This window comes from Triturus cristatus, chromosome 6 (genome assembly GCF_964204655.1).
Source record: "Triturus cristatus chromosome 6, aTriCri1.1, whole genome shotgun sequence".
NCBI lineage: Eukaryota > Metazoa > Chordata > Amphibia > Caudata > Salamandridae > Triturus > Triturus cristatus.
This window is the reverse complement of record NC_140589.1, coordinates 668149689-668163656: the sequence shown is the minus strand read 5'-3', so window position 1 is coordinate 668163656 and position 13968 is coordinate 668149689. Positions and strand designations below refer to the sequence as shown.

The 13968-nt window shown below is 53.1% G+C and overlaps 1 protein-coding gene across 1 annotated transcript in view; it reads right to left on the bottom strand.

Annotated features, from left to right (window-relative positions):
* MDN1 (midasin AAA ATPase 1) overlaps window positions 1–13968 on the bottom strand; it is a 2002810-nt gene that overhangs the window by 479050 nt on the left and 1509792 nt on the right. Inside the window, exons 75-76 of the mRNA XM_085611158.1 lie at window positions 13020–13166; window positions 11855–11987 (exon numbers count right to left, since the gene is read on the bottom strand). Coding sequence (XP_085467284.1) covers window positions 11855–11987; window positions 13020–13166 — 280 coding nt within the window. The remainder of the gene's footprint in view (window positions 1–11854; window positions 11988–13019; window positions 13167–13968) is intronic.

Below are 13968 nucleotides of genomic sequence, written 5' to 3'. Positions count from 1 at the left end.
ACGGTGGAGCCTCTCCCTATCTGCAAGGATGCGGAGGTGGAAAGAAGGTGGGCAAAGTGATGGTCTGCCAGATGTGAAAGGCAGTGACAACCTTTGGCAGAAAGGATGGACGTGTTCTGAGCACAACCTTATCCGGATAGACAGACAGAAAAGGAGGTTTACAAGAAAGAGCCTGGAGCTTACTCACTCTCTTGGCAGGGGTGATGGCAACCAGGAAAGCAGTCTTCAAGGTTAACAGCCGAAGAGGACAGTTGTAAAGAGGCTCAAAGGGAGCGCACATTAAATATGTGAGAACCAGGTTCAAGTCCCACTGTGGAATTACGAAGGGAATAGGAGGGAAAAGATGAGTAATGCCTTAGAGGAATCTATTTACAACAGGGGACTTGAAAAGAGAGGCTGATCAGGGAGCCTGAGAAAGGCCGAAATAGCAGAAAGGTAGCCCTTGATAGTGCACAGAGCAGAGCCCTGCAGGGCCAAAGAAAGAAGTAACAATAGTACTTCTGAACTTCAGCACTCTGGGCAGAAGTGGTATAGGCGGAAAGGCGTACAACAGACCACAACTCCACTTGCGACGAAAAGCGGTGCCTAGCGAGTGCCGCCTTAGGATTTCCAACACCCAGAACTGCTGACATTTACGTTCTTTTCGTGCCAAATAGATCTAACCAAGGTTCTCCCCACTGTCGAAGGAGACCTTGCGCCACGTCCGAGTGAAGACGCGATTCTTGCTCCATCATGCACCTGCAGCTGAGTTTGTCCGCCCTGACGTTTAGTGAACCTGCCAGGTGTTGAACCACCAGGGAAATGCCTTGATGTTCCAGCCATGTCCAGAGGCACAGAGCCCCCTAACATAGGATCCACGACCCCACCCCGCCCTGATTGTTGCAGTACCACAAGGCAGTGGTGTTGTCTGTGAACACCTGCAATACCCTCCCCTTGCCTTCAGTGGAAGTTGGATCGGCCGAAGCTCCAGAAGGTTGATATGGAGCCTGGACTCCACCAGAGGGCTCTGATCTCTGCCTCTCCCACATGGACCCCAATCCCAGGACGGATGCATCCGTCACCACTGTGTCCTTTGGTTGTGAAAGGGAGAGAGATCTGCCATTGACCCAATGCTGGTTCGTGAACCACCACTGCAGCTGTTGTGCAGTGCCCTCCGAGATCTGGAGGTAATCGGAGAGGTTCCCCTGATGCTGCGCCCACTGGAACCTCAGGTCCCATTGCAGAACCCGAATATGCTATCTGGCATGAGTGACCAGCACAATGCAAGAGGCCCAGCAGCCTCAGGGTCATCCTGACCGAAACCCAGGATAGAGGCTGAAAAATCAGAATCATAGCCTGAATATCCTGGACTCGCCGTTCGGGAGGATAGACCCGAATGTGCGTCGTATCCAGAACCGCTACGATGAAGAGGAGCTTCTGAAAGGGAATCAGGTGCAACTTCGGCACATTGATAGAGAACCCCAGCAAAAGCAGGAGGTCAGCCGTAGTCTGGAGGTGGGAGACGACTGTCTGGGGCGAGCCCGCCTTCAACAGACAGTCATCGAGATAGGGGAAGTTTGGAACCCCTGATCCGCGCAGATTAGCTGCAACCACCGCCATCCCTTTCGTGAACAGCCAAGGGGCGCTGGTAAGGCCAAAGGGGAGCACGATAAACTGAAAGTGTTCGCGGCCTACCGTGAACCGCAGGCAACGCCTGTGGGCCGGACGGACGGGAATGTGGAAATATGCGTCCTGCAGGTCCAACGATACCATCCAGTCTCCAGGGTCGAGGGCAGAAAAGACCTGAGCCAGAGTTAGTATCTTGAACTTCTCCTTCCAGAGGAAGCGATTGACGTCCCTGAGGTCCAAGATAGGACTCAGGCCTTTGTGCTTCTTGGACACCAGGAAGTAGTGGGAATAACAACCAAGTCCTATTTCTGGCGTAGGAACGCGCTCGATGGCCCCCTTGGTCAGGAGGACCGCAACTTCCTGTTGAAGAAGCACCAAGTGATCCCCCGACATGCGATGGTGCTGGGGTGGCATGGCTGGAGGGGTAGTCTCGAAGGGGAGGGAGTAGCACCTTCGGACTCTTTGTAAAACCCACCTGTCCAAAGTGATGGTGCGCCAGTGGGGGAGGTGATGGCGAATTCTGCTGCCCACTGGCTATTGATGGGCCTGAAAAACTGGACTAGGAAGGTGGTGGCTGGGGTGGAAGTGGAATGACCCGCCCGCTGGCACCTGACCCGCTTCGTGGGGTCCCACGTCCTCGCTGAGACTGTTGCTGCGTCGGCCTATGGCTGTGAAGCGAACGTGTTGGGTCGCCCCTTCCATGGCCACGAAAGGAGCAAAAAGCAGAATGCGGAGGAGGGCGTGTGGCCGAAAGGCCCAAGGACTTGGCCGTAGCCCGTGAGTCCTTAAAACGCTCCAACGCACTATCTGCCTTGTTGTCAAAAAGGCAAATGCCATCAAAGGGCATGTCCATCAGGGTGTTCTGGACATCGCCAGAGAAACCAATAGTCCTCAGCCAGGCGTGGCGACGAAGCGCCAATGACGTGGAAATTGGTCTGCCCAGCAAGTCGGCGGTGTCAAGGCCACATCGAATTGACAACTTTGCTGCATCTCTCCCCTCAGCAATAGAATGAGAGAGCACTGTCCGCGCCTCCTCCGGTAGCACTTGCGCCACCGTATCCCACACAGAGTGGGAATAACGGCCCAAGAGGCATGCGGTGTTCACAGACTGCAGCCCTGAACTGGCGAAAGAAAAAATATTCTTACCAAACTGTTACCGTCGCTTGGATTCCCTGTCCGGGGTGTGGAATGCGCTCTGGGATGTGGAGGCTTGGATAACCAAGCTCTCAGGGGTGGGGTGTTGGGAGAGGAATAGGGGGTCGCCCAGGGCCGGGCGATGATGTCGGGCTACGTTCCTATCCACAGGAGCCCCTGTGTTGGGCCTGGACCAGGTATCCAAACGAACGTCTGAAAGTGCATCATTAAAAGGCAGCAGTGGCTCCACAGAGGTAGCCGCCGGCTGAAGCACTTCTGTCAGGAGGTTAGTCCTGAGGGCGACAGTAAGGAGGTGGAGGGCCACGGCCGCCCTACGCACCACCACTGCGTAACTTGCACCCTGCTCCGTAGCCACGGCAGGAGGAGTTAGCATGCCAAGGTCAGGAGAGGTATCAAGATCACTGGCATCTCCCAGCTCCTCTTCCCAGTCCGGGTCCACAGACCCCTCCCAGTCCTCCTCTTCCTCCGAAGGCTGATGTACAGGCCGAAAATAAGGAGGCTGGACATAGGGGTAGAAAGGCCCCATCGGCGTCGGAATCAGCGTCGAGCGACACTGTTCCGGCGCGGTGTCCACATCGGGGCTGACGTCGTTCGGAGGGACGGGCGACGTCAGAGGTGGTGCCGGTGGGGTCGACGTCGGTGAAGGTGCCACAAGGTCAACCGGCGTTGACCGGGATCCAGGCTTGGACCTTTGGGGGCCCTGCGGCGCCAACAGCGATGCCAGAGCCGCCGACAGTAAAGGGCGAGGACCCCTAGTCGGGCCCGCTGGGCCAGAAGGCTAGCCGGCGGGTGCTTGATGGCCCAAAGAGAGGAGCCATGGCTGACACAAATTCCTGCAGCTGGGCCGGAGTCGGGAAGAGCGGGCAGGCTGGCGTCGACTGCGTAGGCTCTGCCGGAACTGCGGGGGAGTCACCACCCGCACCCACAGCTGTTTCGCGTGACGGGCGAGGGGAAGCAGGAGAGCGATGGCACTTCTTCGACTTCTTGTGATGTTTCTCCTTACCTGACCCCGAGTGCGAAGACTTCGATCCCGACGAACGATGGTGACGGCTCCGCGACCGGTCCCTCGACCTCCCATGGGACCTTGAGAGTCGTGGAGCCGACTGCCGGACTTCAAGCAACTTTCGGGACAGCTCCCACAAAGTCTTCGGCGCCATGGCCCGGCAGTCGGAGCAAGACTTGGGATCGTGGTCGCGCCCCAGGCAGTAGAGACACATGATGTGCGGGTCCGTCACCGACCTCATGCGATGACAGTCTTGAAGCGGCGCATCCCTACGGCACCAGGAGTCGATCGACTCGAAAAATAGAGAAAAAAAAGGCCTAAAAAAACTCAGTCAAAAAGTGACTGGGGGTACCGCTCTCTCCGGATCTGCGCTTGCTGGCGCGGAAAAAGAAAGAACTGACGTCAGCGCGTGGCGTCTAAGTAGCTGCCGCAACGCCATCTCGCCGGCCGCGACGCCAATGACGGACGCGGAGCTGCACGATGCCACCTTTCGACGCGCAGGGGTACTGCTGACGAAAACTTTCCGGATCCAGTCTGACGCCTGGGTTTAATAGTAAGGTAAGGAATCTATCACTACGTGTTTCTTTCAGATACGCAGCACAAAACTATCAGTATTGAGCATTTTCCACGGAGGCAAAAAAGTTCACCTGAAAAGTGGCCCACTAGACAAAGATGTTCTGGACTATCTCTGGTAGAAGACTCCACTGGTTTTCTAGCAAGATAACACAGGTTAAGGGTGTCAGCTCTGACATTCAGAGATCCCGCTAGGTGATGGGTAGTGAGCCAGATCCCTTGACCTTGTGTCCAAGACAATGGTCTCAATGCTTCCAGGTAAAGTGGGTGAGATCCTACTCCCCCTAGTTTGTTGACATACCACATCATAGTCGTATTGTCTGTCAAGATCTGAAAGGACTGACCTTGGATGGAGGGAAGGAGCGTCTTGAGAACCAGCCATATCGCCTGCAGTTCCAACAAGTTGATTTGAAGAACCTGTTCCTCAGGATTTCAGAGGTCTCTGATCTCCAGAGCCCTCAAGATAAGCTACGCAACGTAGGATAGAGACATCCGTCACCACCTTGGCCACGGCTGGATGGGAGTGAAGTTCATGGTGCATGTCCAGTTCGCCTCGTTGTCATCCCAAGTCACTTCCACAGCAGCTCTGAGGGAGACCACGATGGAACCCAAAAGATCTTCCCATATTGTAGCAGAGGCACCACTGCAGGGCCTTCATATTTGCGCAAGTAGCTAGCAGACCTAGGAATCTAAGGAACTTTAGACCTGGAATTCTCACACCTTGCAGGAAGGATGGAATCATTTCCTGAATGTGGGTAATACTTTAAAGTGGAGGGAAAGCGCATAGAGGTGGCGTCCAGTACCAAACCTATCAACTGGAGTCATTGGGAGGGCTTCAGGTGAGATTTGGGCTCGTTGTTCGAAAAGAACAAGTTACTTACCTTCGGTAACGATGTATCTGTAAGAAACATTAGTTAGTTAGATTCCTCACCTTAGAATATCCCCAGGCGTCAGACTGGATCCGGAAGATTTTTCGTCAGCAATACCCCTTGCGCGTCGCTAGGCGTCGTCTGCGGCTCCGCGTCCGTCGTCGGCGTCGTGCGCCGGAATGACGTCGTAGGAGTACTTAGACGCCGCCATCGCGCGCTGACGTCAGTTCTTGTACATAGCTTTCCGCGCCAGGAACGCAGAGCCATGCAAAGACCGACACTGGTGCCAAAAATAAAATCTAAGGGCCTGAAAAGGATAACCTTAACCCTAGATGTCAGTTCGAAGAACGGGGAGGATGGGTGGGTCGGTGAGGAATCTAACTAACTAATGTTTCTTACAGATACATCGTTACCGAAGGTAAGTAACTTGTTCATCTGACAGAAACACGTTAGTTAGATTCCTCACCTTAGAATAGATACCCAAGCAATACCATCCCCGGTGGTGGGTCTGCGAACCAAGATCACACCAGAAAGTCCTGGAGGACAGAACGGCCAAAGAAGCCATCCCTCCGGACTTGGCTGTCAAGGCAATAATGCCTGGCAAACGTGTGAAGCGAAGCCCACGTTGCCGCCTGACAGATGTCCTGCAAAGGGACACCCCGTCCCAAAGCAGTAGTAGCCGCTGTGGCCCGAGTAGAATGGGCGCGCAGCCCAACAGGAGGGTCCTTTTTTGCCAAGGAATAACAAATTTTGATGCACAAAACGACCCACCGAGAGATGGTCCGTTTGTGCACAGCTTTCCCCTTCTTAGCACCCACGTATCCAACGAAAAGTTGGTCGTCCACCCGGAACTGCTTTGTGCGGTCCAGATAAAAGGAGAGCGCACGTTTTGGGTCCAGACGGTGGAGCCTCTCTTCCTCTTTGGAAGGATGCGGAGGCGGAAAGAAGGTGGGCAAGGTGACAGACTGCCCAAGATGAAAGGGGGGTCACCACTTTCGGAAGAAAGGAGGGACGAGGCCGAAGGACAACCTTGTCCGGATGAACAGAGAGAAAAGGAGGCTTTGATGATAAAGCCTGGAGCTCACTCACCCGTCTAGCCGAGGTGATGGCTACCAGAAAAGCAGTCTTAAACGTCAGCAGACGAAGAGGACAATTATGAAGAGGCTCAAAGGGAGCGCACATTAGAAATGTGAGAACAAGATTCAAGTCCCACTGAGGCATTACAAAAGGGACAGGAGGGAACGTGTGAGTAATGCCTTTTAGAAAGCGTGTAACTACAGGGGACTTGAATAGAGAAGGCTGATCAGGAAGCCGCAAGAAGGCAGAGATGGCAGCAAGATAACCTTTCAGGGTGCCCAGGGCAGAGCCCTGCCGGGCCAAAGAAAGAAGAAACAGTAGAACCTCAGAAAGAAGGGCGGAAAGGGGATCCACTGCCTTTGCTGTGCACCATGCCACAAATTTGTTCCACCGGCAGGCGTATACAGTCTTTGTGGAGGGACGCCTGGCTGCCAGAATGATATCACAGACTTCAGGAGGCAAGTCAAATGGCATCAACTGCCGATGCTCAATCTCCACGCATGGAGGTGGAGGCTGGACAGGTTCGGGTGGAGGACCGTCCCCTGCTGCTGCGACAGAAGATCCTCCCGAAGGGGCAGACGTATCGGAGGATCGGTCAACATACTGAGTAGCTCGGGATACCAGTACCTTCGTGCCCAATCCGGAGCCACCAAGATGACTTGGGCCCGGTCGTGCCTGATCTTCTTCAGCACTCAGGCGTACAACAGACCGCAACTCCACTCGTGACGAAAAGCGTCGCCGAGCGAGTACCGCCTTGGAAATTCCAACGCGCAGAACTGCTGACATTGCGCGTTCTCTTCGGTGGCGAATAGATCTAACCAAGGCTCTCCCCACTGCTGAAAGAGACCTTGCGCCACTTCGGAGTTCAGACGTCATTCGTGATCCATCATGCACCGGCGGCTGAGTTCGTCTGCTCTGGCGTTCAGAGAGCCCGCCAGATGTTGAACCACTAGGGTGACGCCCTGGTGTTCCAGCCAAGTCCAGAGGCGCAGAGCCTGACAAAGGGTCAACGACCCCACCCCGCCCTGTTTGTTGCAATACCACATGGCGGTGGTGTTGTCCGTGAACACCTGCACGACACTTCCCCTGACAGAGGGAAGGAAGGCTTTCAGTGCAAGTCGGATCGCTCTCAACTCCAACAGGTTGATGTGGAGACGAGACTCCGCCGGAGACCAGAGGCCTCTGATCTCCGCCTCTCCCATATGGCCACCCCATCCCAGGAGGGACGCATCCGTCACTACGACATGCTCCGGTTGGGGAAGGGAGAGGCTCTTGCCCGTGACCCAATCGCGGTCCGTGAGCCACCACTGCAACTGCTGTGCAGTGCCCTCCGAGATCAAGACATGGTCGGACAGGTTGCCGTGATGCTGGGCCCACTGAAACTTCAGGGCCCACTGCAGAGCCCGCATGCGCCGCCTGGCGTGATGCACTAGTAGGATGCAGGAGGCCATCAGCCCCAGAAGCCGCAACACTAGCCTGACCGAAACCCAGGATAGAGGCCGAAAGATGGGAATCAGGGCCTGAATATCCCGGACCCGCTGTTACGGCGGATAGACCCGGAACTGCGCCGAATCGAGAACCGCTCCGATGAAGAGGAGCTTCTGAGAGGGACTCAGGTGTGACTTCGGCACATTGATGGAAAACCCCAGCAAATGCAGGAGATCCGCCGTAGTCTGGAGGTGGGAGACGACTGCCTGGGGCGAGCCCGCCTTCAACAACCAGTCGTCGAGATAGGGGAAGACTGAAACCCCTGATCTGCGCAGATGAGCTGCGACCACCGCCATCACTTTCGTGAACACCCGAGGGGCACTGGTAAGGCCGAAGGGGAGCACGGTAAACTGAAAGTGCTCTTGACCCACCGTGAACCGCAGGTAACGCCGGAAGGACGGGGATGTGGAAATATGCGTCCTGCAAGTCCAACGCTACCATCCAGTCTCCAGGGTCTAGGGCAGCTAGAACCTGAGCCAAAGTTAACATCTTGAACCTCTCCTTCCGGAGGAAGGCATTGACGTTCCGGAGGTCCAAGATAGGGCGTAGGCCCGCTTTGCCCTTCTTGGGAACCAGAAAGTAGTGGGAATAACAACCACGACCTACTTCCGGGCTCGGAACGCGCTCGACGGCCCCCTTGGCCAAGAGGGCCGAAACTTCCTCGCGGAGAAGATTCAAATGATCCCCCGAGATACGGTGGTGCGGCGGTGGCATGGCTGGAGGGGTAGTCTCGAAGGGGAGGGAGTAGCCCCTCCGGACGATTTGCAGCACCTACCTGTCCGATGTGATGGACCGCCAGTGGAGCAGGTGATGGCGAACTCTGCCGTCCACTGGCGTGGAATGGGCCTGAAAGCTCGGACTAGGAAGGCTTTGAGGCAGATGCTGCCGGGGTGGATGTGGGCTGACCGCGTCGTCCTCCAGAACCGCCTCGGCGGAAACCACGTCCGCGACCGCGCGCAGGTTGGTTCTGCGGCTGGTGGCTAGGCGTACGTGAGGAGGCACCCCTTCCTTGGCCACGAAAGGGGCGAAAGGCGGAAGTTTGCGACCGCGGGGCCGAGAGGCCCAAGGACTTGGCCGTAGCCCGGGAGTCCTTAAAGCGATTCAGCGCACTGTCCGCTTTCTCGCCAAAAAGGCGAGTGCCATCAAAGGGCATGTCCATGAGAGTGCTCTGGACATCGCCCGAAAAGGACGTGGACCGCAGCCAGGCGTGACGTCTAAGCGCCACTGTGGTAGAAATCGCCCTACCCAGCGAGTCCGTAGTGTCAAGCCCACATCGGATAGCATGTCGCGCTGCATCCCTCCCATCGGCCAGAGCCTGGGTAAGTCGTGTCTGGACCTCCTCCGGACACAGGGGCAGCACGTCCTCCACCGTATCCCACAGAGAGTGGGAATAACGGTCCAAGAGACAGGCGGTGTTCAAAGACCGCAGGCCCAAACTAAGGGAGGAGAACAGCTTTTTGCCAAACTGTTCCAGTCTCTTGGAATTCCGGTCCGGCGGAGCGGTCGGGAAGGAGGATTGGGAGGTAGAGGCCTGGATAACCAGGCTCTCGGGGGTAGGGTGTTGGGACAGAAAACTGGGGTCGTCCGGAGCAGGGCGGTGGCGCCTGGCGACGTTCCTGTCCACAGGAGGAACTGTGGAGGGCTTGGACCAGGTGCCCTGCAGAACGTCAATGAGGACCTCATTGAATTGCAGCAGAGGCTCAGGGGAGCTTGCTGCAGACTGAAGCACCTCAGTGAGGACGTTAGTCCTCACAGCCAAGGCAGGTAGCTCGAGCCCAAGGGCTGCGGCCGCCTTGCGCAGCACCACAGAGAAAGCAGCTCCCTCCTCCGAAGCCACAGTCGGAGGAGAGATGAATCCAGTGTCTGGAGCGGTATCCAGACCACTGGCCTCCCCCAGTTCATCTGCCCAGTCCTGTGACAGCTGAGCCTGAACGGCCATAGGATCCTCGGACCCCTCCCATTCGCCCCCGTCTCCGATTCCTGGTAAGCAGGAGGAAGGATCGGAGCCGGACGATAGACATAATGTGTCTCTAGCGGCGCCGAACGCGGCGTCCATCGACGCCGTAACGGCGCCGGGCCCGGAGCGGGGCTGAACTGGGGCTCGACGCCGAGCGGAGCCGGCGTCGGAGGTGGTACCGGTGTCGACGCCGGCGGAGGAGGCGTGACGAGGTCGACCGGCGTCGGCGGGGACTCGGGAACGGGTCCCTCGGGCACTTGCGGCGTCGAGGCCGGAGCCGTCGACGGCACCGGGGCCGGAGCCGCCGGCAGGCAAGGTTGCCCAGTCGGGTCCGCGGGGCCCGAAGGCGCGCCAGCGGGCGTCTACGGCGGAGCCAGGTTCCTCATGGCCGAGAGGAAGGCACTGACTTCCGCCGGCGTCGCGTCAGTCCCAGGGACCGGATGGTATGGGGACTTGCGCGGAGTGGTGGAACCACCCTGACCCTCGGCCGAGTCGCGCGACCGGCGAGGGGAGTCCGAAGAGCGGTGTCGCCTCTTGGACTTCTTGGGAGTGCTTCGACTTACCCGAAGACTTGGAGCCAGACGATCGATGATGACGTCGGCTGCTGCTCCGCGACCGATCCTTGGACCTCCTCCTGGACCGGGATCGAGAGGGGCGCGGAGCCGAGTGGCGAAGTTCGAGAAGCTTACGGGACCGCTCCTGTCTAGCCTTCGAGGTCAGGGCCTTGCAGTCCGAACACGACGCCGCGTCGTGGTCGAGGCCCAAACAGTAAAGGCACCGGCGGTGATGGTCCGTAACCAACATCAAGCGGTTGCAGTCAGCACAGGCTTTAAAACCAGGCATCCTACCCGCACCGGAGTCGAGACAAGATCAAAAAGGATCAAAAAACTTAGTCAAAAAAGACTAAAAGGGAAAGCTCTCCCGGATCTGCGCTTACTGGCGCGGAAAAAAGAAGAACTGACGTCAGCGCGCGAGGGCGGCGTCTAAGTACTCCGACGACGTCATTCCGGCACACGACGCCGACGACGGACGCAGAGCTGCAGACGACGCCTAGCGACGCGCAAGGGGTATTGCTGACGAAAAATCTTCCGGATCCAGTCTGACGCCTGGGGATATTCTAAGGTGAGGAATCTAACGTGTTTCTTTCAGATGCCCAGGTCAAACAGCAGGGATACTGTTGACTGAAAATGGCTTAATAGGACTTCTGGTGAACTCTGTTTGATTAGCCAGTCTTCTAGATATGGGGAGATAGGAATGCCCGAGATTCCAAGTGATGTGATGCCTCAAGGTGTTGATGTCAAACCAAAGGCATTGGTAGTATATAGAACCAACCACAAACCGCAAGTAATTTTGATGCAACCGCAGGATAGGTATGTGGAAGTAGGCATAGACACCCACCAGTCTCCAACGGGAGTAGAACTTAAGCGAAGGTGAGGAACTTGAACGTCTCCTTCTTGAGGAAGACGTTCAGGTCTGAGGTCCAGAATCGGCTAACCACCTCCTAATAAAGCATGGCCAGGTACTGTGGGGTAGGGGTTTTGTATATAATGTTGCATAGTTACTGAGCTTAGTAAGAAACCGCAATAAAGTTATTTAGGATTTTTTCACTACACACACAGCCACATGCACACAATATACCATGCACTACTTTTCAAATAAATTGATTAGATTAAAGCATAAAAACATTCACTCTTTTCAAATAAATTGATTAGATTAAAGCATAAAAACATTCACTCTTGAGGTTATTCTGAAAAGTTGTCGATTTGTACCCAGTTAGAGCAGAGACATAAAAATCTGAGGATACATCTTTTGGAGCTGTGGAATTCCCACATCAGAATATGGGGTTTCAAGCATTAGACTGTCTACTGTTTTAAAACAAGGGTTACAATTAAAGAAGCTTTAAAATAAGAACACTGATAATCTGTATGCCATCTCAATACCAACAGAAGGCATAAAGAAATACAGTAAAGACATCTGAGGAAACCCGACATCTGTCTACAGTGAAAACAACAAATATGGGATAAGAGATGTTACACCACCCCACCCCACCCCAAAAAAACAACAAACATTTTGATATCAGAAAGCATTGCCATTAAAATGCACAAAAAGAGGTTATTTACATACATGGTCTCAGACTGCTCGCCACCATTAATATCACAGATGGACAAGGCACTGCGCAGATTCAGCGGACGCAGGTAAAGCATCTCTTGGGCATCTTTTGATCGAGCCCAAGTTAGACCTTTTCGATATGACAAACCTAAAAGAAGAAACATTTTTAAATCTCTACCATAAGTAGTGGATACATTTTAAACTACACTGGGAGGAAGCTGAAGGAGAAGCAAGGGGATATTGGCTGTTCAATATCCACACACTCCTGAAGCAGCGTAAGAAGGAATGAAGGGCGAAGAATCCCTCCTAATCATAAAAGCCACTGAGGAAGGCTGCATACCTCACTGACGGTTTATAGGCTAGAAGTTTTCCTCATGAAGTCTGGAGAGAATCTTTACCCTCTGTTCCAAACGATCTAGTTTTAAATTTCTATGATGCATGTAATCAGCAGAGTCATGCACAAGCAGCAGACAAAACTTGATTCTAGCAATGTATAAGACCCTTAAGGATTTAGTGACTGTCGCTCTGCGAAACAAAAAATTACTAATGGCTGGTGAGCACTGTAGGAGAAAACTCTGACTGCATCCATAAACTTTGAAACAGTCATACATTAACATCTCAGCTATAGTAATAGAAATACTGAGTGTCACTGCCCATTAAAAACGAGGGACAATATGTTATACCTATAAATACTTCATTGGAGAGGTTGCTTTACGTATTGAGTTGAGCACTTAGGTAGCAACACTGCATTAGAGAAACAAAACCATCAAGGTGCACACTAACAGTTGAGATACATGAGTGCAAAAGGCTTAATTTGTATTATTATTTAAATAGACATTCACCTGGCGTTCCACCAAGTTAAAGTGTGTCTCCCGATATTGCTTTACTTTACTATGAGTCTTGTTTCTTCCTCACAAATCCTCTGTTACAAACAGCACACATGTTAATCCACCTGTAATATCTGAATTGGGGCTACAATGTCAAAAGAGAAGTTTATAATGTTTACCGACTTGCCAGCCTAAACAACAACAATTATTAAATTATTTTAAAAAGCCCTTGTGACTGGTGCCAAGAACCCTTACCTAGGAGATTGTCTTGCAAAGTAATGAAAACAGAAATCAAAGTCCATCAGTCTATACACTGAGTAACAACTGTACTTGAAAGTTTCAACTCATCTTACCAGTTTTTGTAAGCATTTTGAAAAGATCTGAAAGAGCACGCTGTTTATGTATTAACATGTGTTTGACGCTGGACTTTAATTTCTCTTTATCTGCTGTTTGGTCTACTGTCATGGCCTGCAGATCCTGAACAGATGTTATGACACCACCTGTAACAAAAGAAAAAGCTGGATTAAAAAATCTTAATTTGTTTTGTGTATTGAAGCTCATACACCCCATACAAAGTTATTCTGTGTATTACAAATGAAGGAAAACTATTTTGTCTTTAAATCATTTTCTGAAAAGATAATGGTATTGATTAACACCACAATGCATGCTCAACATGACTACAGGCTACACTACAAGTGAAGCATGTATAGGACTACTATATGGCTTAAACACACATGAAGAAAAATGCACTTACCTTTGCAAATGCTCTTTCAGGTAAATACTCTAACCAGATTGCTCACCTTTGGATTCATGTAGGGTGCAAGACTAGATCTGGAAACTTCTGCAACAGCTCATGTGCACCGAGAGGAGGCAAAGTCAGCCTCCACGTGGACTCTGCACCACCTCTGGATGTGGAGACATGGAGCTGCACACAAATGCAACCCCTTGTGAGGATGTCAGTTTTCTGACAATTGAAGAAGTAAAATGTTAAAATTGGGGGTCTCTAGTTGGCAGAGGTAGGTACCTTTGACCAAATAGGGACCCTTGCTTCTAAGTCAGGGAAAGGGGATTACATTACTGGATAACCCCTGCTCTCCCCCTTGCACGAGCAGACAGGCTTATCTCAGAGGCAGTGTGTTAAGCATTTGTGAACACACACAGTAATAACACTACAGATGGACACCACACAGGTTTTATAAAAATAAGTATTCTTTATATAGACTTAACACACGACCACAAACGACAAAAATCCTCAATATTGTACCCAAAATTGACTTAAAGATGGTAGAATTAACTTAGTTC